The 19,742-nt window shown below is 38.9% G+C and overlaps 1 protein-coding gene across 1 annotated transcript in view; it reads left to right on the forward strand.

The window, feature by feature from the left end:
- The window catches only part of MYRFL (myelin regulatory factor like), a 161,409-nt gene that overhangs the window by 33,263 nt on the left and 108,404 nt on the right, over positions 1-19,742 (forward strand). Inside the window, exon 2 of the mRNA XM_012558404.2 lies at positions 3,309-3,399. Coding sequence (XP_012413858.1) covers positions 3,309-3,399 — 91 coding nt within the window. The remainder of the gene's footprint in view (positions 1-3,308; positions 3,400-19,742) is intronic.

The raw sequence follows: 19,742 nt of genomic DNA on the forward strand, positions 1-19,742 counted from the left end.
CTGTTGTAAATCTTTTGGTTTCAAATAGTCCTTGAGAGTTCACTTGCTAGGTTGGTATCTGGCTAGTGCAATCTTGCGTCCTGGATTCAGGCTGTGATCTGATATTATTTGTTCTCAAACCAAAGGGCCTCCTTTAATAATTCTTGTAAGTTTGGTTTGGGTTTTACATATTCCCTTAATTTCTGTTTATCTGGAAATGTGTTAATTTCACCATCATATCTGAATGAGAGTTTTGCAGGTTATATTATGCTTTGTTGGCAATTTTTTACTTTCAAGGTTTTATATATGTCATCCCATTGCCTTCTTGGTTTCTGATGAGTAATCAGAGCTTAGTCTTATTGTTTCCCCTCTGTATGTGACTTTTCGTTTTTCTCAAGCTGCTGTCTGGATTCTTTCTTCGTCTTTGGTTTTAGCGAGTGTGATTATGATATGTCTTGGTTGTTTTCTTTTGGGGTCTACCCTATATGGGGTTCTTTGAGCTTCTTGGATGGTCAGCTTTTCATCTTTCATGATATTGGGAAAGTTTTCTGTCAGCAGTTCTTCAATGATCCTCTCTGTGTTTTCTGTTTTCTCCTCCTGTTCTGGAATTCTGATCTCTCACAAATTTTTGCTTTTGATTGTATCCCACATCATTCTTAGGGTTTCTTCATTTTTCTTCATTCTTTTTTCTGATTTTTCCTCAAACAAAGTGGTATCCAAGTATTTGTCTTCAATTTTGCTGATCCTGTCTTCCATTGCTTCAAACCTGCTCCTCAGACCTTCTATGACACTGTTCATTTCTGAAATCTTGTTGTTTATCTTTTGGATTTCTAATTGTTGTTTTTGTATGATTTCTTGTGAATTTATTTTGACATTTTGTTTCTGTATTATTTTCCTAAATTCTTCCATTTTTCTGTCTGTATTTTCCCTGAATTTGTCCGCCTTTTCCATGAATTTGTCTATTTTTTCATCATTTTTGACTGCTTTTTGCTTCAACTCTTGGATAGCTCTGAATATTAGAGATTTGAATTCCCTATCAAATAGTTCTAGTGCCTTTTCTTCTACTGGAAAGTCATCTGATGTTTTATTTTGGACACCTACTGGAACCATCCTGTCCTGTTTTTTTAAATATGTTTTGATATTGTCTGCTGTCTTCAGGACATTCAGTAGTTATTTTCCTCGTTTATTGATTGTAGATTTGTTTGTTTTGTCCTGCTTTTTTGTTTTACTTGGTTATGTCTGAGCAGGCGGGCTGTGCATTCTTTGTTGTTTGCTCATCTGTGGGCATGATATTTTTCATCTCCTTGTCCAATGGGCAGGACCAGTCGCTCAGCTATTGTGCAGCAGGGCAGGTCCAGATGAAGGGGAGGGGCAAGGATGAGTTGTTTGTGGCATGTACTGGGGCTGACAGGGCAGGCCAGGGGTCAGTGCAGGGAAGGTTCTGGTAGGCTGTGCCTGTGCTGCTCAGGGGTATGATGTTGAGCACATGGTGCAGGTAGCAGGAGGAAGGGGGGAGGCTGTGATGTGTGGAGCTAAGGTGGGTATGGGAAAGAAGAGAGAGAGGAGAGAGAAACAGGAGCCAAGAAAAAAACAAACAAAAAAAGTGTTGAGGGAGCTTGCTGTTGGAGTGGAGAGATTAGAAACTGAGAAATGAAGAAAAACGAAAAGAAAAATAGAAAAAAGATAAATAAAAATTAAAAAAGAAATGCCTGTACGGATCCCACTGGAAACTGGGGAAATGGCTCCCAGGCCTCAGGGCACAGCCAGTCTAGAAGGGGCGGAGATGGCACACAGCTCCAGGTATTCAGGAGACAGAAAAGAAGGAAAGCAGAGAGAGATGAGAAACTGAGTAATGAAGAAAAACAAAAAGGAAAAGAGAAAAGAAAAAATAAAAATAATAATAAAAAAAGAAAGGTCCCCAGGGATTCCACTGGCACAGCTGCACAGACTGAGGAATTGGCTCCCAAGCTGTGCAATGCAGCCAGCTAGAAGGGGCAGAGATGGCACACAATGCCAGGTGTTCAGGAGACAGGAAAAGAAGGTAAGTAGAAAGAGATGAGAAACTGAGAAATGAAGAAAGACAAAAAGGAAAAAAGAAAAAAAAAAAAAGAATTGCCTCCAGGGATCCCTCCAGGGCACTGGCATGGCTGCCCAGACTGGGAAAGTGGCTCCCAAGTCATGCAGTACAGCCTGGCTAGAAGGGGCTTCCAAGCTGCGAAAAGGAAAAGAAACAAACAAAACAGAAAAAGTCCTGGGGATCCCACCAGCGTGGCGGCACGGACTGGGGAAGCATTTCCCCAGCCGAGCAACACTTCACAGCCTGTCAAGAAGAAGCAAAAATGGCACATGGAGTCAGGTGTTCTAGAGAAAGGAGGGGGAGGAAGTGAGAGGTAGGGAAGAAACCAAAAGAAGCCGAAAAAAGAGCACCAGCAACAACGAAACGGCACTAAAGAAGCCAGGTGGTGTGGGTGGGCCAAATCCAAGTGGCACAGAACCAGTGTCTCCCAACAGGCTGAGTGACCTCAGCCTGCTGGGAAGCAGTGGAGGCCGAGCTGGGGGAAGAAGGGTGGAAAGTGAGAAAGCGTGTATCTCTGGTTACCGGATGCTCTGTCTCCTGCTAGGAGCTCTGTGAAGCTGGTTTCCTGTACTCCCTGTCCACCGATCTCCAACAGGAGTCCAAGATGGCGAATCTGTGCCTCATTAGCTGATAGGGGACCTCTGCTCGTATCTCTCCACTCTCTCTCTTCTCTGTCAGTTTCTTATTCCATTCGGTGCTTGGTTGAGTTCTTTATCTCGTCATTTGACGCTTAGGCTTCTAGGACTGACATTTGTCTCTGTTTTACTTAGTTTTTCAGGTGTTTGCTATGGAGGGATGGCGTGGTGCTTCTATCTATAGTGCCATGTTAGCTCTGCCTCACCTGTAGTTTTCTTTATGTATCTCATCTCTGTCAGATTTCAGTATCAGTTTTACGCTGGTTTCATAAAACCAATTTGGAGGCTTTTCTTCTTTCTCTGTACTCTAGAATTGTGAAAATAGTGGAGGAATTACCATTTTGTTAAAGTTTTAAAAGCATGACCAATTATACCATCTGGACCTTGCTCTTTTATGCAGGAGTAGGGTGATGTCCTGGGTGAAAATTTTCTGATTTTAATCCATGGCTACTGGTCATTTTAGACTTGATTTTTGAGTCAATTTTGGTAATTTAATTTTTTATTTGCTGTAGAAAGTCATTTTATCCAAATTTTAAATGTTATTAATAAAGTTTTGCAAAATATTTTCCCAAAGTGTTTAAAATAAAGATTTTTAAGAAATAAATTTGCCTTTCCAGCTCAGGGGGCCAACAGTACACTGGGGAACACAGCTCTGGATACCAGCTTGCTGGAGGAGTTAATGGGCCATGACTTTGACTTAGGAGCCTTGTAAGTAATGAGAACACTGTTTTCCATGTGATGTTTTAAAAATTATGAAATAATTGAATGAGTTCGAAAGTACCCCTCATTTTCTCTTTTCCAGAAAAGCTTGGGTAGAATTTGTATTATTTCTTCTATAAGTTTTTGGCAAATTTTACCAGTGAAGTCACCTAGACCTATAGTTTTCTTTGTGGGAAGGTTTTTTGTTTTTTTAAAGAAAACAGAATCAGTTTCTTTAATAGATACAGAGTTATTCAGGTTATCTACTGGTAATCAGTTTAGGCAGTCTTTCAATTAATTTCTCCATTTCATCTAAGTTATTGAATTTATAGGCATAAAGTTCATAATATTGCCTTATTATATTTTTAATGTTTGTAGGATCTATAGTTATGATTCTTTTGTCATTCTTGATATTGATAATTTGTGTCTTCTGTCTTTTTATTGATCAAGTTGGCAAGAGGTTTATCAGTTTTCTTAGCCGTTTAAAGATCCAGCTTATGGTTGAATTTATATTCCTAGTTTTTTGTCTGTTTTCTATTCATTGATTTCTGCTGTTACTATCTGATATTAATACAGCACCAGCAGCTTTTTAAAAAAATTATTTTCTAATTTATTGTAGTAATTTTTTTGTATATAGTTCTGTTAGTTTTGGCAGTTTCATAGAGTTGTGTAAAGAATACCAGGATTAGGATAGAGAACAGTTACCGCACCTGAAAAAATTCCATCAAGCTGCCCGGGCGGGCAAATCCTCCTGCCACCCCTAACTCCTGGTAACCACTGGTACTCTCCATCCCTATAGTTTTGTCGTTTCCCAAATGTCACATAAATGAAACCATACAGTATTTAACCTTTTGAGTCTGACTTCTTTCAATTAGCATATTTTTTGATCAATAGTTCATTCCTTTTTATGGCTGAGAAGCATTCCATTGAATGGATGTAGCAGTTTGTTTACACTTTCTACTGTTCAAGAACATTGGCTTATTTCCAGCTTTTGGCAATTACAAATAATGCTTCTATAAATATTCATGTGCGGGTTTTTGTGTGAACGAGAGTTTTCATTTCTCCAGGATAAATACTAAGGATAGGGATTGCTGGGTCACACTGCAAGTTTAACTTTATAAGAAATTGCCAAGGTTTTACATTACCACCAGTAATAGATGAGACATCCAGTTGCCCCTCTTCATCTCTAGTTGTTTATAGTCTAAGTTTAAAGTTTTTTTTTTTTAATTATAGCCATTCTAGTGGTTTTGTAGTAGTATCTCACTGTATTTTAATTTGCGTTTTCCTAATAACTAATGATGTTGAGCATCTTTTCATGTGCTTATATGTCATTCATACATTTTCTTTGATGAAGTATTTATTCAAATCTTTTGACCTTTTTAAAAATTAGTGATGTTTTCTTATCTAAAAAATTTGAGAATTCATGAAATACTTTGGATATAAGAACTTTGTTGCATATTTGATTTGTGAACATTTTCTCCCATTCTGTAGCTTGTGTTTTCATTTTTTCAACAGTGTCTTTCTTAGAGCAAAAGTTTTAAATTTTGGTTAAGTCCAGTTTATCATATTTTTTCTTAAATGGGTGTGCTTTTGGTGTTTTATCTGATAAATATTTGTCTAATTCAAATTCTCAGAGATTTTCGCTTTTTTTTTTTCCCTAAAACTTTTGTTGTTGTTTTAGGTGCCATTGTGTTGGTTCTAACTCATAGCGACCCTATGCACAGCAGAACAAAAAACTGCCTGGTCCTGCGCCATCCTCGCAATTGTCACTATGCTTGAGCCCATTGTTGCAGCCACCCTGTCAGTCCATCTCGTTGAGGGTCTTCCTCTTTTTTGCTGACCCTCTACTTTGCCAAGGACAATGTCCTTCTCCAGGGACTGATCCCTCCTGACAACCTGTCCAAAGTATGTGAGACTCAGTCTCGCTATCCTTGCTCCCAAGGAGCACTCTGGTTGTACTTCTTCCAAGACAGATTTGTTCGTTCTTTTCACAATCCGTGGTACATTCAATATTCTTCGCCAACACCGCAGTTCAAAGGCACCAAATCTTCTTTGGGTTTCCTTATTTATTGTCCTGCTTTCACATGCATATGAGGCAATTGAAAACACCATGGCTTGGGTCAGGCGCACCTTAGTCCTCAAGGTGACATCTTTGCTTTTCAACACTTTAAAGATATCCCTTGCAGCTGATTTGCCCACTGCAATGTGTCTTTTGGTTTCCTGACTGCTGGTTCCATGGGTGTTGATTGTAGATCCAAGTAAAATGAAATCCTCGACAACCTCAATCTTTTCTCCATTTATCATGATGTTGCTTGCTGGTGCAGTTGTGAGGATTTTTGTTTTCTTTATGTTGAGGTGTAATCCATACTGAAGGCTGTGGTCTTTGAACTTCATCAGAAAGTGCTTCAAGTCCTCTTCAATTTCAGCAAGCAAGGTTGTGTCATCTGCATAATGCATGTTGTTAATGGGTCTTCCTCTAATCCTGATGCTGTGTTCTTCATATAGTCCAGGTTCTCAAATTATTTGCTCAGTGTACAGATTGAATAGGTATGGTGAAAGGATACAACCCTGATGCACACCTTTCCTGACTTTAAACCACACAGTGTCCCCTTGTTCTGTTAGAATGACTGCCTCTAGATCCATATACAGATTCCTCATGAGCACAATTAAGTGTTCTGAAATTCCCATTCTCTGCAATGTTATCCATAATTTGTTATGATCCACACAGTCAAATGCCTCAGCATAGTCAATAAAACAGAGGTAAACATCTTTCTGGTATTCTCTGCTTTCAGCCAGGATCCATCTGACATCAGTGATATCCCTGGTTCTACATCCTCTTCTAAATCCAGCTTGAGTTTCTGGCAGTTCCCTGTGAATATACTGCTGCAGCCACTTTTGAATGATCTTCAGCAAAATTTTGCTTGCATGTGATATTAATGATATTGTTCAATAATTTCCACATTCGGTTGAATCATCTTTCTTGGGAATAGGCATAAATATGGATCTCTTCCAGTCGGTTGGCCAGGTAGATGTCTTCCAAATTTCTTGGCATAGATAAGTGAGCACTTCCAGTGCTGCATCCATTTGTTGAAACATTTCAATTGGTATTCCATCAATTCCTGGAGCCTTGTTTTTCGCCAATGCCTTCAGTGCAGCTTGGATTTCTTCCTTCAGTACCATTGGTTCCTGATCATATGTTACCTCCTGAAGTGGTTGAACGTCGACCAATTCTTTTTGGTATAGTGACTCTGTGTATTCCTTCCATCTTCTTGTGATGCTTCCTGCGTCATTTAATATTTTCCCTTTAGAATCCTTCACTATTGCAACTCAAGGCTTGAATTTTTTCTTCAGTTCTTTCAGCTTGAGAAATGCTGAGTGTGTTCTTCCCTTTTGGTTTTCTATCTCCAGGTCTTTGCACATGTCATCATAATACTTTACTTTGTCTTCTCCAGCTACCCTTTGAAATCTTCAGTTCTTTCACGTCATTATTTTTTCTTTTTTCTTTAGCTACTCCACGTTCAAGAGCAAGTTTCAGAGTCTCTTCTGACATCCATTTAGGTCTTTTCTTTCTCTCCTGTCTTTTTAATGACCTCTTGCTTTCTTCATGTGTGATGACCTTGATGTCATTCCACAACTCATCTGGTGTTTGGTCATTAGTGTTCAGTGCATCAAATCTCTTTTTGACATGGTGTTTAAATTCAGGTGGGATATACTCAGGGTCATACTTTGGCTCTTGTGGACTTGTTCTAATTTTCTTCAGTTTCAGATTGAACTTGCATATGAGTAGTTGATGGTCTGACCTGCAGTTGGCCCCTGGCCTTGTTCTGACTGATGATACTGAGTTTTTCCATTATCTCTTTCCACAGATGTAGTCTATTTGATTCCTATGTATTCCATCTGGCAACGTCCATGTGTATAGTCTCCATTTATGTTGGTGAAAAAAGGTATTTGCAATGAAGAAGTTGTTGGTCTTGCAAAATTCAATTATGGGATCTCTGGCATTGTTTCTGTCACCAGGCCATATTTTCCACCTACCAATCCTTCTTCTTTGTTTCCAGCTTTCGAATTCCAATCACCAGTAATTTTCAGTGCATACTGATTGTATGTTCGATCAATTTCAGACTGCAGAAGTTGGTAAAAATCTTCAGTTTCTTCATCTTTGGCCTTAGTGGTTGGTGCATAAATTTGAATAATGGTCGTATTAACTGGTCTTCCTTGTAGGCGTATGGATATTATCCTATCACTGACAGCCTTATACTTCAGGATAGACCTTGAAATGTTCTTTTTGACGATGAATGCAACACCACTCCTCTTCAAGTTGTCATTCCTGGCGTAGTAGACCATATGATTGTCTAATTCAAAATGACCAATACCAGTCCATTTTGGCTCACTAATACCTAGGATATTGATCTTTATGAGTTCCATTTCATTTTTGACCATTTCCAATTTTCCTAGATTCATCGTTCGTACATTCCATGTTCTGATTTTTAATGGATGTTTGTAGCTATTTCTTCTCATTTTGAGTTGTGCCACATCAGCAAATGAAGGTCCCGAAAGTTTGACTCCATCCACATCATTAAGGTCGACTCTACTTTGAGGAGGCAGCTCTTCCCTAGTCATATTTTGAGTGCCTTCCAACCTGAGGGGCTCATCTTCTGGCACTATATCAGATAATGTTCTGCTGCTATTCATAAGGTTTTCACTGGCTAATTCTTTTCAGAAGTAGACTGCCAGGTCCTTCTTCCTAGTCTGTCTTGGCCTGGAAACTCAGCTGATACTTGTCCGCCATGGTGACCCTGCTGGTATCTGAATGCCAGTGGCATATTTTCCAGCATCACAGCAACACGCAAGCCCCCACAGTATGACCACCTGACAGACGAGTGGGGGTAAAACTTTTAGAGTTTTACTTTTAGCCTATGATCCATTTTGAATTAATTTTTTGGTAAGGTGTGAGATATAGGTTAAGATTCAGTTCGTTGTATATGGAGGTCTGTTTATTTCAGAATCATTTGTTAAATATCTTTTCTCCATTGAATTTCCTTTGCACGGTTGTCGAAAATCAGTTGATCATATTTAGGTGGTCCTATTTCTAGAATCTCTATTCTGTTCCATTGACCTATGTGCCTATCATTTCACCCATACCACACTATCTCTGTGACTGTACCTTTATCATAAATCTTCAGATTAGATAGTGTGAGTCCTCCACACTTGTCCTTCTTTTTCAGAATTGTTTTGGCTGTTCTGCTTCCTTTGCCCGTCCATATAAATTTTATAATAAGCTTGTAAATGTCTAGAAAATCTTTCTGGGATTTTTATTAGGATTGTATGAAATGTAGAGATCAGTTTGAGAATTGACATCTTAACTAAATTGAGTTTCCCACTCTGTGAACATGGCATATCTCTCCATTAATTTAGTCCTTCTTTGATTTCTTTCATCAGTGTTTTAGAGCTGCCAGCATATAAATCCTGCATATATTTTGTTAGATTTATACCAAAGTAAGAAGCCCTGGTGGTGCAGTGGCTAAGTGCTCAGCTGCTAACCCAAAGGTCCGCAGTTCGAACCCACGAATGGCTCTGCGGGAGAAAGATGTGGCAGTCTCCTTCAGTAAAGAATACAGCCTTGGAAACCCTATGGGGCAGTTCTACTCTGTCCTACAGGGTCACTATGAGTCAGAATCAACTCGATGGCAGTGGGTTTGGTTTGGTTTTGGATACTGTCTTAGGCTGGGGTCTCTAAAGAAGCAAAACCAGTAAAGCGTATAAATATATCCTATAGGAGAGACTGGAAATGCCCCATAGGGTTTCCAAGGAGCAGCTGGTGGATTCAAACTGCTGGCCTTTTTGTTAGCAGCCAAACTCTTACTCACTGTGCCACCAGGGCTCCAAATATATATAGGGAGAGATTTATATCAAGGAAATGGCTCACATGGTTGTAGAGGCTGAAACGTCCCAAGTCCATGGGTCAGGATAGACGCTTCTCCTGATTCATGTAGCCGTAGGGGCTGGCAAACCCAAGATCAGCAGGTCAAAGAACAGGGCTCTTGTTCACAGCCTGCGAAGATCAACCAATCCCAAGATCAGCAGGCAAGACCTCAGGTAACCTGCTAGCTCAAGTCCCAAGAACCTGAGGTCAGAGGAACAGGAGCCAGAGCGAGCAAAATCTCACGAGCCTTGCCAGAATGTCCGCTTATATTCGATGCAGGCTACACACTCAAGGAAACTCCCTTTCAACTGATTGGCTACTCATGCAGATGCCAACATGGAGGTGATCACATTATATCAAATCTCTTCATGGAAGTGATCACAACATCATACAACTGCCAAACTACATCATAACTGCCAAACCACTGAGAATCATGCCCCAGCCAAGTTGGCACACAACCTTAACCATCACAAATACCAAGGTAGTTCAAACTTTTCTTTGAACTATTATAAATGATAGTTTTATTTTTAAATTTTAGTTAACATATAGAAATATTATTGATTTTTATATTTTGTCTTTGGGTCTTAAGATCTTAATAAACTCATTTATTTGTTCTAAGTGGTTTATTTTTGTAGATTTCTTGGAATTTTTCAAAATAGGCAATCATGCCCTCTGTGAAAAGGGGCAGTTGTATGTCTTCTTTTCCAAACTGTATATCTTTTATTACTTCTTATTGCCTTATTGAACTGGCTAGGACTTCTGGTATAGTACTGAATAGACTTGGTAGAGTGGACATCCTTGCCTTGCTTCTGATTTTAGGGGGCAAGCATTCATTCTTTTATCATTAAGTATGATGTTAGTTGTAAGTTTTTTAGATGCCTTTTATTAGCTTAAGGTGCTCTCTTCTACTAGTTTGCTAAGATTTTTTATTATGAATGGATACTGAATTTTGTCAATTTTTTTCTGTATTTATTAATATGATCACATGGGTTTGTTTTTTAGTCTGTTAATATAGCAGATTACTTTGCTTAAATTTTAGAATATTGAACCAGTCTTGTATTCCTGGGATAAACTCCAGATGGCTGTAATGTATTACCTTTTTTATACTTTGTGGGATTCAATTTACTAAAATGTTGTTGAGGATTTTTGCATCTGCAGTTGTCTTATACTGTATTTTTATGTTTTTGGTATCAGGTTAATTTTAGCCTCATAAAATTATTTGGAAGTGTTTCCTCCTCTTCAGTTTTCTGGATGAGATTGGTGGAATTGGATTTATTTCTTCCTTAATTGGTAGAATTCAGCAGTGAAACTGTCTGGGCCTGTAGTTTGCTTTTTTGGAAAGTCTTAACAGCAATTTCAATTTATTTAATAAATTCAGAACTATTAATGTTACGTATTTTTGCTTCAGTGAATTTTGATAGTTTTTTTTTTCCCTCCAAGAAATTGGTCCATTTCATCTAAGTTGTCAGATTTATGGGCCTAGAGTTGTTTATAGTGTTCCTTATTACCCTTTTAATGTCTGAGGGTTAATATGTGTCTTCCCCCTTTTTTTCTTGATCAGTCTTGTTAGACATTTAGAAATTTTATTGCTCTTTTCAAATAAGCAACTTTTGGTTTCATTGATTTTCTGTATGATTTTGTTTCAGGGCTTTGAACTGGTTCATTCTGGTTCAAGCCCCTGCTGAGAATTTGTATTTCTAACAAGTTCCCTGCTGAAAATTTGCATTTCCACCCCGGATATACTGAATCAGAATCTACAGTTTAACAAGATCCCCAGGTGATTCTTATGGGAACTTGATAGTTGATGAAAGATGGAAGTTTACAGAGAAAATTAGGTTCCCCTCTGACAATTTTTATACAAATTGTTCCATGACATTGGTTACAATTTTCACAGTGTGTCAGCATTCTCCTTATTTCTATTCCGTTTGTTCTGTTTTCATTGATTTAACTTCCCTGCCCTTCCTTGCCTTCTCATCTTTACTTTTGGGTAAATGTTAAACGTTTGGTTTCATATAATTGATTGTTTAAGGGAGCACATTACTCATAGGTAATATTGTTTATTTTAAAAAGCAATCTATTATTTTGCTGAAAGGTATTCTCTGGGAGTGGCTTTAGTTCCAAGTTCATAAGATATCTTAGGGCAATAGTCTCAGGGGTTCCTGTAGTGTCTATTGGTCTAGTAAGTCTGGCCCTTTGTAGGAATTTGATTTTGTTCTACATTTTTCTCCCATTCTATCTGGAACCTTCTATTGTGTCCCTGGTCAGAATGGTCAGTAGTGGTAGCTGGGCACCATCTTGTTCTTCTGGTCCCAGGCTAGAAGAGGCCGTGGTTCATGTAGGCTATTAATCCTGTGGACTAGTTTTTTCTTTGGGTCTTTGGTGTCCTGAATTCTCTTTTCCTCCAGATGAGTAGAGACAATTAGTTGCATCTTAGATGGACTCTCGCAAGCTTTTAAGACCCCAGGTGCTACTAACCAGACTAGAATGTAGATCTGTTGCCTTTTAAACTACATCTCTTTGTGCAGTTTTTTTTCCCAGTGCTAATTCCAGGGATTATAACCTATGTACCTAACGTTTCACAATCAACTTAGGGGTATTTTGCCACTTTATATGAAATGTAGAGACCTTACAACCATAAAGTTCCCTTTACTCTGCCTTTTATATTATGTTGTCATGGATATTACATCTATGTACATTTAAAATCCTGTGAGGCAATGCTTTAATATTTGCTTTCAGCTATCATACATGCGTTAAACAACTTATGAAGTGGTAAATATGGTCTATTATATTTACCCAAGTATTTACTATTTTTATTGGTCTTCATTATTTGGGAAGGTTCTGATATCATTTCTCTTCCATCTTAAGAACTCCCTTTAGCATTTCTTTTAAGCCAGTTCTGCTGGTAATGGATTCTCTTATTTTTCTTCCACTGAAAATTCTTTTATTTCATTTTCATTCTAAATGATATTTTTGCTGGATATAGAATTCTGGGTTAATAGAGCGTTGTTGTTTGGCTGGGTTTTACCCACTACTTTAAAAATGTTGATCCACTGTCTTTCGGCCTCCATGGTTTTTGATGAAAAATTAATAGCTATTTGAATGATTGTTCTCTGTGATATAATAGGTCATTTTTTTTCCAGCTGCTTTCAAGGTATTTCCTTTATCTTTGGTTTTCAGCAGTTTGATTATAATGTATCTGGGCATGGGAAGAATTTTCTTTGAGTTTATCTTGTTTAAGGTTTGCTCAGCTTCTTGAATTGGTAAATTTATGTTTTTAACTGCCTTTGAAGTTTTCAGCCATTATTTCTTTACGTTTATTTTTCAGCACCAATGTCTTTCTCTTCTCCTTCTGGGACTCCAATGATGCAAATATTGGACCTTTTTATATTGTACACAGGTTCCTGAGGCTGAGTTCATTTTTTTCAATCTTTATTCTCTCTGTTATTCAGATTGGATAATTTCTATTGATCTGTCTTCAAGTTCACGGACTCTTCTCTATCATTTCCCTTCTGTTATTGAGTCTAATTCTGCATACCTGCAAACATTTTCCCTCAACCTTCTCTCCCTCAAAGGCAGAGAGTAAAACCAAGCATGAATCTTAATAGCAATTGGGAAACTAATTTGCAGATATTTCTGGTACCTGCCTTTCACTTTTCTTTGCTAACAAATCATCTTTGCCAAATCACTGTGGGAAGAAGGCAGGCTCAACATTTTGCAAGCTAGTTAGACACACACACACAGTGGCTAGTGCGTTGCCAGATGTTAAGAGCCCATACTGTGTTGGCTGTGCTGTTCCAGGCACTTCATGGGCCGAACCCAGACACCAATTGCTCCTGTGCCTGCCATCACATTCCCCTCACTCCACCCGAGCAGCTCGCATGAATTCATGTGGAAGGGTGGGCAACAAATGTATCCTTACATCTCTGGCCTGGAAACAACCAGAAGTTGTCTAGTCTCTCTTCCTTAAGTGTATTTTCCTTAAAAGAAGGCACAGCTGATTCCACCAGGGTTCTGTTTCATTATCTGGATCATCTTCATAACAAGCAGGAAGACTTTCAGTTGTTTTGAAACGTGAACAAAAGTCTCATTTGTTGGACTCCCTCCTTACCAGGGAGGTCTGAAATCTGGCATGTGATCTTGGTCTCCGTCATAACATTTGTCCTTCCCATGCAACCAGAGTTCTTCACCAAAAGGCTTCTTCATTGCTATTGCGATTCAAGCCCCGTTTGCCCAATAGGACTCACACTCTACCTTTGTGGGTGGGTTGGGTGGGGTTTGCAGGTATGCAGAAATGAGGTAGAGAAGGAAGTTAATGTTGATGAGCACTTAGTAAGTGTTGGGCATTGTTCTTTGTACTTTTACATATTTACTTATTTAATTACATATTTGATTTCACACATTTCATTCTCTTAACAACTCTGTCAAATAGGCACAATGTTATCCACAATTTACAGATGAGGAGACTGAGGGGCAGAGAGGTTAGGTAACTTTCCATAGATCAATGAGTGGCATAAAACCAAACCTATTGCCGTTGAATTAATTCTGACTCATAAGGACCTTACAGCACAGAGTAGAACTGCCCCATACGGTTTCCAAGGAGCAGCTGGTGGATTCAAACTGATGACCTTTTGGTTACCAGCCAAACTCTTGACCACTGTGCCACCAGGGCTGGGATAAAGTCTCCCTGGCTGCAGAACACATGCTCTTTCTTCTACACACTACTTTTAGGTTAATCAATATTTTGGGGGAATGTGAATTTCAGGAAAATAAATGTGTCTAAAATCCTCTACTAAAAGGTGTGACTCAGAATGGATACAAGTCATATAGTTTACAAAGATTGTCAGGGTTCACGTTCATTAAAGACAAGTCCTATGATCATATAACCTGTTGTTGCCTGATAAAAACTGCTCAGGTGCATGCAATTAAGTGGAGCTGCAGTAAAAATCTAAGAGAGAACAACGTCAAATCCATGACCACAAGGATGTTGAACTGGTTCAGTTATCATTATATCTGTACAAACTGTTCAAACACTCCAAGGTTTGTACTTCTGAATACCAGATTCTTTATGTAGGTGAGTTGCTTTTCTCGCAGCAGCTCCAGGACATAAGTATCTGAGGTCACACAGATAATAAATAGTGGAGCCAGAATTCAAACCTGGGTTACTTCCTGTCTATTATAACCAGTTGCCGTCAAGTTAATTTTGACTCATGGTGACCCCATATGTGTCATAGGGGTTTCAATGGCTAATTTTTCAGAAGTAGATTGCCAGGTCTTTCTTCCGAGGTGTCTCTGGGTAGACTCGAACTTCCAACTTTTTAGTTAGCAGCTGAGAATGTTAACCATTTGCACCACCCAAGGACTTCCTCCTTCTACTATATTGCCCACTAATTGTGCTTTTAAAAAGTGTCAGAGACAACTCTCTACCTAAGTGATCTAAGAGACTGCGAGGCTGCAAAATTGCTGAGAACCAGTTTGACTCTCATTAGCAGATTTTTAGATCTCAAATATGTTTAAAAAATGGAATTAGTGGCCCTGTAAAGCAGATTTCCCTAAATGCTCTATGGAAAACTTGTCCCCATGAGATATGGTGGGGAAAAACAAAGTTCCATGATAAAATATGTATATATATTTGTTACTCTCTGGCTTGAATAAAGTTATATGAGCTTTACTGCAGGAATTCTGAGAGCCTTTGATTTGCTAATGTACACCAGGAGGAAGGAAATAGTATGTAGTGCTTCACAAACTTATTTGGCCATGGATCCCTTTTGGGAGACAAGTGCTCATGTATGAGTATTGGAATATGCAGCTCAGGACTTTCTTATCTTGCTTTGTGAGTCTAATTGGCTTTCAAGCTGGGGCCAGTCCTGTCAGAATGTGGTTTCTGTAAGTTGCCATTAACCCTTTATTTCCTTGTGTGGCAGAGTCCAGGGCAGCTATCTGCCCAGGAGAGGCAGGCTAAAGTCCTCTCATTTTGTAGGGTATCCAGCCAGCAGCCAGTTACCTACTAGGTACACAGGTGAGATGAGCTGTGGAAGTGGGACATACTAGGAAATGTCCAGGGTATATGAGGTGCTGCTTGGAGAGAGGGATGCTAGAGATTTGGGGACAGCATAAAACTCTGGGACACTGTGGTGAAAAGGGACAAGAAGTGTGTGTGTGTGCGTGTGTGTGTCTGTGTGTGTGTGGCTTTATTTCCTTCAAAAATGCCCTAAGGTTCACCTGCTTCCTTCCTTTACTCAGCGGGTGCTGAGGAGCATCAGTATGAGCATCACCCGAGAACTAGAAATGTAGCACCTCAGGCTCCACCCCAAATCTGCTGAATCAGAATCTGCAATTTTCAGCAAGATCCCCAGGAGATTATTATGCATATTACAGTTCTAGAAGCCTAGTTTTAGACCACACAAACATGGTCTCCTTCCCTACCACCTCCCAAGTCCCAAGCCAAATAATCAATACAGTTTGGTTTGAGTGTGTTCAGTGGGAGTACCTATCATAATGAGCTCTCGACTGGTGTTGCGGCCCTGTGTATGGGCTAAGAGAGAACTAGCTGAGGGCGCTGGTATCACCTGTCAGGATGTTCGAATGGCTGACTTCTCAGGACAGGACTTTAGAGACATGTTTAGTCTGCGGAGAGCCACCTACAGGTTTCATTTTGTTTCACTCTAATGGCTGAGCTTGAGCATCCGAGTTGTACTTAGGACTTGGCTTAACGGAGTTCAGTGACAAAACGAGTTAGGAGTCAATTACCAGCAGCATGTTTCAGATCTGCTGCTAATAGAGTAGGGCCGATAAGCTCTTTACTGTGATGTTGCAAAAGGGAGTGAGGTAATACAAGTAGTTCTGTGAGAAGAGCTTGTTAAAAGCTGTTTGAGTTCATTGACCTGTTTGACCTCTGTGTTCAAACTTAAGTAGTAGACAAGGATTAAACAGGAATGCTGGATGAAAACATTACCCCAGACTTCTTGATTCTAAGGATATTTGTGTAAAATGAAATAACGTATAATAATTGAATTATTAGGATGCTCTGTATTTAAAACATCCTGCTCTTTAGAGCATAAACTCTGACTCCAACTTGACTGTTGCCAAAGCAATAATCTTGGGTAAGTTATTGAACCTCATCAAGCCTCAGTTTCATTGCCTGTGGAATGGGGACAATAATTGTATTTCATAGGGTGGTTGTAGGGATCAGATAAGCAACGTGTGCAAAGGATTAGCAGTGCCTGGCCAAGAGTAGGTTTTTAATAGAGGTTATCTATTTCTAAAGCAGGAAAGGAGGGGAGGAAAAAGGGTCAGGGTCCTTGTAGTTTTCCAACATAGAGCTGAGGGTGAGGGGCGGCATCTCACTTATTTTGTTTCTGTCTGACCTGTCATGCACCGCTCACTGTGAGGTACAGTAGAGCTTTAGAGAAGGGAAGGTTGATATTGTGTGAAGGCACTGGGGGAGTCATTGGAGAAATTTGAGAATTGGCCTGTTGAACTGTGAATAGTCACAGCTAGACAGTCACATGAAGGTCACATCCATTTTATTTATTGACCTTAGCTGTACTTCTTTCTTTTTTGTATTATTTAATGTGTGTGTCCTTCATTGGGTCTAGTATAGTTAGGAGCACATAATACACTCAGTAAATACTTGATTAAGACTGGCTGCAATCTGAAAAAGATACTGGCTGCTTTGAGGACAGCATGTAGATGTCATGAATGTACACAGAACCTCAGCTGGCTGCAGGCAAACTTCTGTTTTGTACCCCCTCTTTTGGTTTGCTCGGCATTCAACCTCCAGGAGACACGTTCCTTCATTCACCCTCCAAAACACAAAAACAAGTTGTATATCAGAGAGGAAGAGATGTAGGAGGCGTTTATGCCACTGGTATCCATGCTTTTGATTATTCTATTTTTTGTTGGTAGCTAATAATCTCTTGATTTTTACAACTATTTCCTACAGAAGCTAGAGACAGAGATGGCTACTCAAGAAGTGACCCACTTTGTGGAAATCCCTTGGTGTAACAGACGTTTTCAGTGTGTGAAGGCCAGAGCCAATTTCATGTACATTGCTGGGATTCCTGTCATGGTGATTGTGAGCAGGGAGGAGTTCAGCAGCTCAGAAACAATCTCAAACTACAGTGTTTTTCTTGAAGTTAATCATTACCTTGTTTTAACAGTTGGCTTAGTTTTGAAGGTAGCTGTCATGAATTCTTCCCTCAAATTCTCTGAAAAGTACTGCAAATTTCTCTTGATATTAAAATACATCAGCTCCTTTTGTTCTTAAAGACATTCTTCAAATGATCTGTGTCTTTACTGACTTTTTTGTTCTATCAATTTATTCTATTTTGCTCTATCAACTGCTGTGAGAAGGGTTTGAAATCCACAACTATGATTATGCAATTGTCTATTTCTCCCTTTAATTCTGTCAATTTCTGCTTGATTTGTTTTGAAGCCCTGTTATTAGGTACAAAACAATCATGATTTTTATGCCTTCTTAATGAAATGACTCATTTATCATTATGAAATGTCCCTCTTTATCTGTAGTAATACTCTTTATCTTGACGTCTATTTTAGCTGAAGTCTATTCTTATAGCCATCTCCTTCTTATGCTTATAGTTTGCATGTTACATTTTTTCTACTCCTTACTTTTTTTTTTTATTGTGCATTACGTGAAACAGCAAATTAGATTCCCATTCAATAGTTTGTACATAAAGTGTTTCATGGCCTTCATTTCATTCCCCACAACATGTCAGCACCCTCCCCATTTCCACCCTGGGTTCCCTGTTTCCTTTCATCCTGATTTTCTATCCCTGCCTGCCTTCTTATCTTTGCTTTTGGGCAAATATTGCCCTTTTGATCTCATATAACTGATTATTCTAAGAAGCACATTCCTCTTAGGTGTTATTATTTATTTTATAGCCTTGTCTATTATTTGGCTGGAAAGTGGTCTACAGGTATGGCTTCAGTTCCAGGTCAGAACGATGTCTTAGTGCCATAGCCTCTGGGGTTCCTCCAGTTTGTGTCATCTGGTCTTTTTTTGTGAATTTGATTTTTTGTTCTACATTTTACCCCTCTCTGTCCAGGCCATTAAACTTTCAATGTATCTGAGTTGAAGTCTTTTTTGTAGGCAACATACAGTTGAGTCTTCCTTTTAAAAGAGCTATTCTGAAAAGCTCTGCTTTTAATGGGAGTATTTAGTCCATTAACAGTTAATGTAATTATTGATGTGGTTGTATTTAGGTCTTACCATTTTATTACTTGTCTTCTTTTTGTCTCCTCTTTTTCTTATTTCTCTGTAACTCCTTTGCTGGTTTCTTTTGTATTCTTTGAATAATTTTACAGTTCCATTTCATTTATTGACTTTAGCTATACTTCTTTGTATTATTTAATTTTTTCAGTATACTTAGAGTTAATATTGTACCACTTTACATAAATTATGGAGCCTTGGTGGCGCAGTGGTTAAGCGTTCGGCTGTTTTAATCTACCAGCTGCTCCTTGGAAACCCTATGGGACAGTTCTACTCTGTCCTATAGGGTCACTATGAGTCAGAGTCAGCTCAAGGGCAACAGGTTTGTTTTTTTGGTTTTATATAAATTATAGAGGCCTGCAACTGTATATTTCATTTATTCTCCACTCCTATCTTTTGTGCTAATTGTTGTAAGTATTACACCTTCATACATTACAAGCCCCAAAAGATAATGTCATAATATTTGCTTTAAACATTGGTCTTTTTAAAAATATTTTCCAGAGTTTATACTTTTTATCTGTGGGAGGATCAGGTCTGGTAAGAGTTTATCAGTCAGATCAGAAGCAGAGCTCTCTATGATTCTTTTCCATTTCTTATTTCTCTGGTTGTTTGTTCTGTCTTTCATGTTAAAGGCTTTCTGAAATTGTGTGATCCTTTGTTCCTATTTAAGAAGTTCTGTCTGCAAACCATTAATCTCAAAGAATGAATGATCAGACAGGGACTGGCTATTTACTTGGGTGACTTCAAAATATATTTTTTCCCACTGAGAACATTTCATTTTTCTATGGAATAATCTTCAAATTTCTTACCTGTGGGAAATCTGTGTGGATACATGCAAAGCAGAGTTGAGGAAGGGCCTCACAGTTCAGCATTTAGACTTTTAATTAATCCTTTCATTTTTAGCCCAGCAGTTCATCCATGACCTCAGCTTTGCTAGGTAACCCTGTATCCACAGTCTCTCTGGTTCCATTTCCCCAGAGAGAAAACCTTTCCAACTTCTGTTGGTTGATGGAGGTGGTTGCCTGACTGTGTAGAGTGAGGAAGTGTATTTAAGGGCCCAATTGTTTCTTAATCAAACTTTCTACTAATCCTTTTGTTTTTAGCCCTGTCCTTACTGCAGAATTCAGAAGTTCCTGGTGACTTCAATGTTTTGAGCTTTTCTGGAGCTTTGTTGTTCAAACTGAATTACTTCTTGTTGAC

The sequence above is a fragment of the Trichechus manatus genome, unplaced genomic scaffold (assembly GCF_000243295.1).
Source record: "Trichechus manatus latirostris isolate Lorelei unplaced genomic scaffold, TriManLat1.0 scaffold00164, whole genome shotgun sequence".
Lineage (NCBI taxonomy): Eukaryota > Metazoa > Chordata > Mammalia > Sirenia > Trichechidae > Trichechus > Trichechus manatus.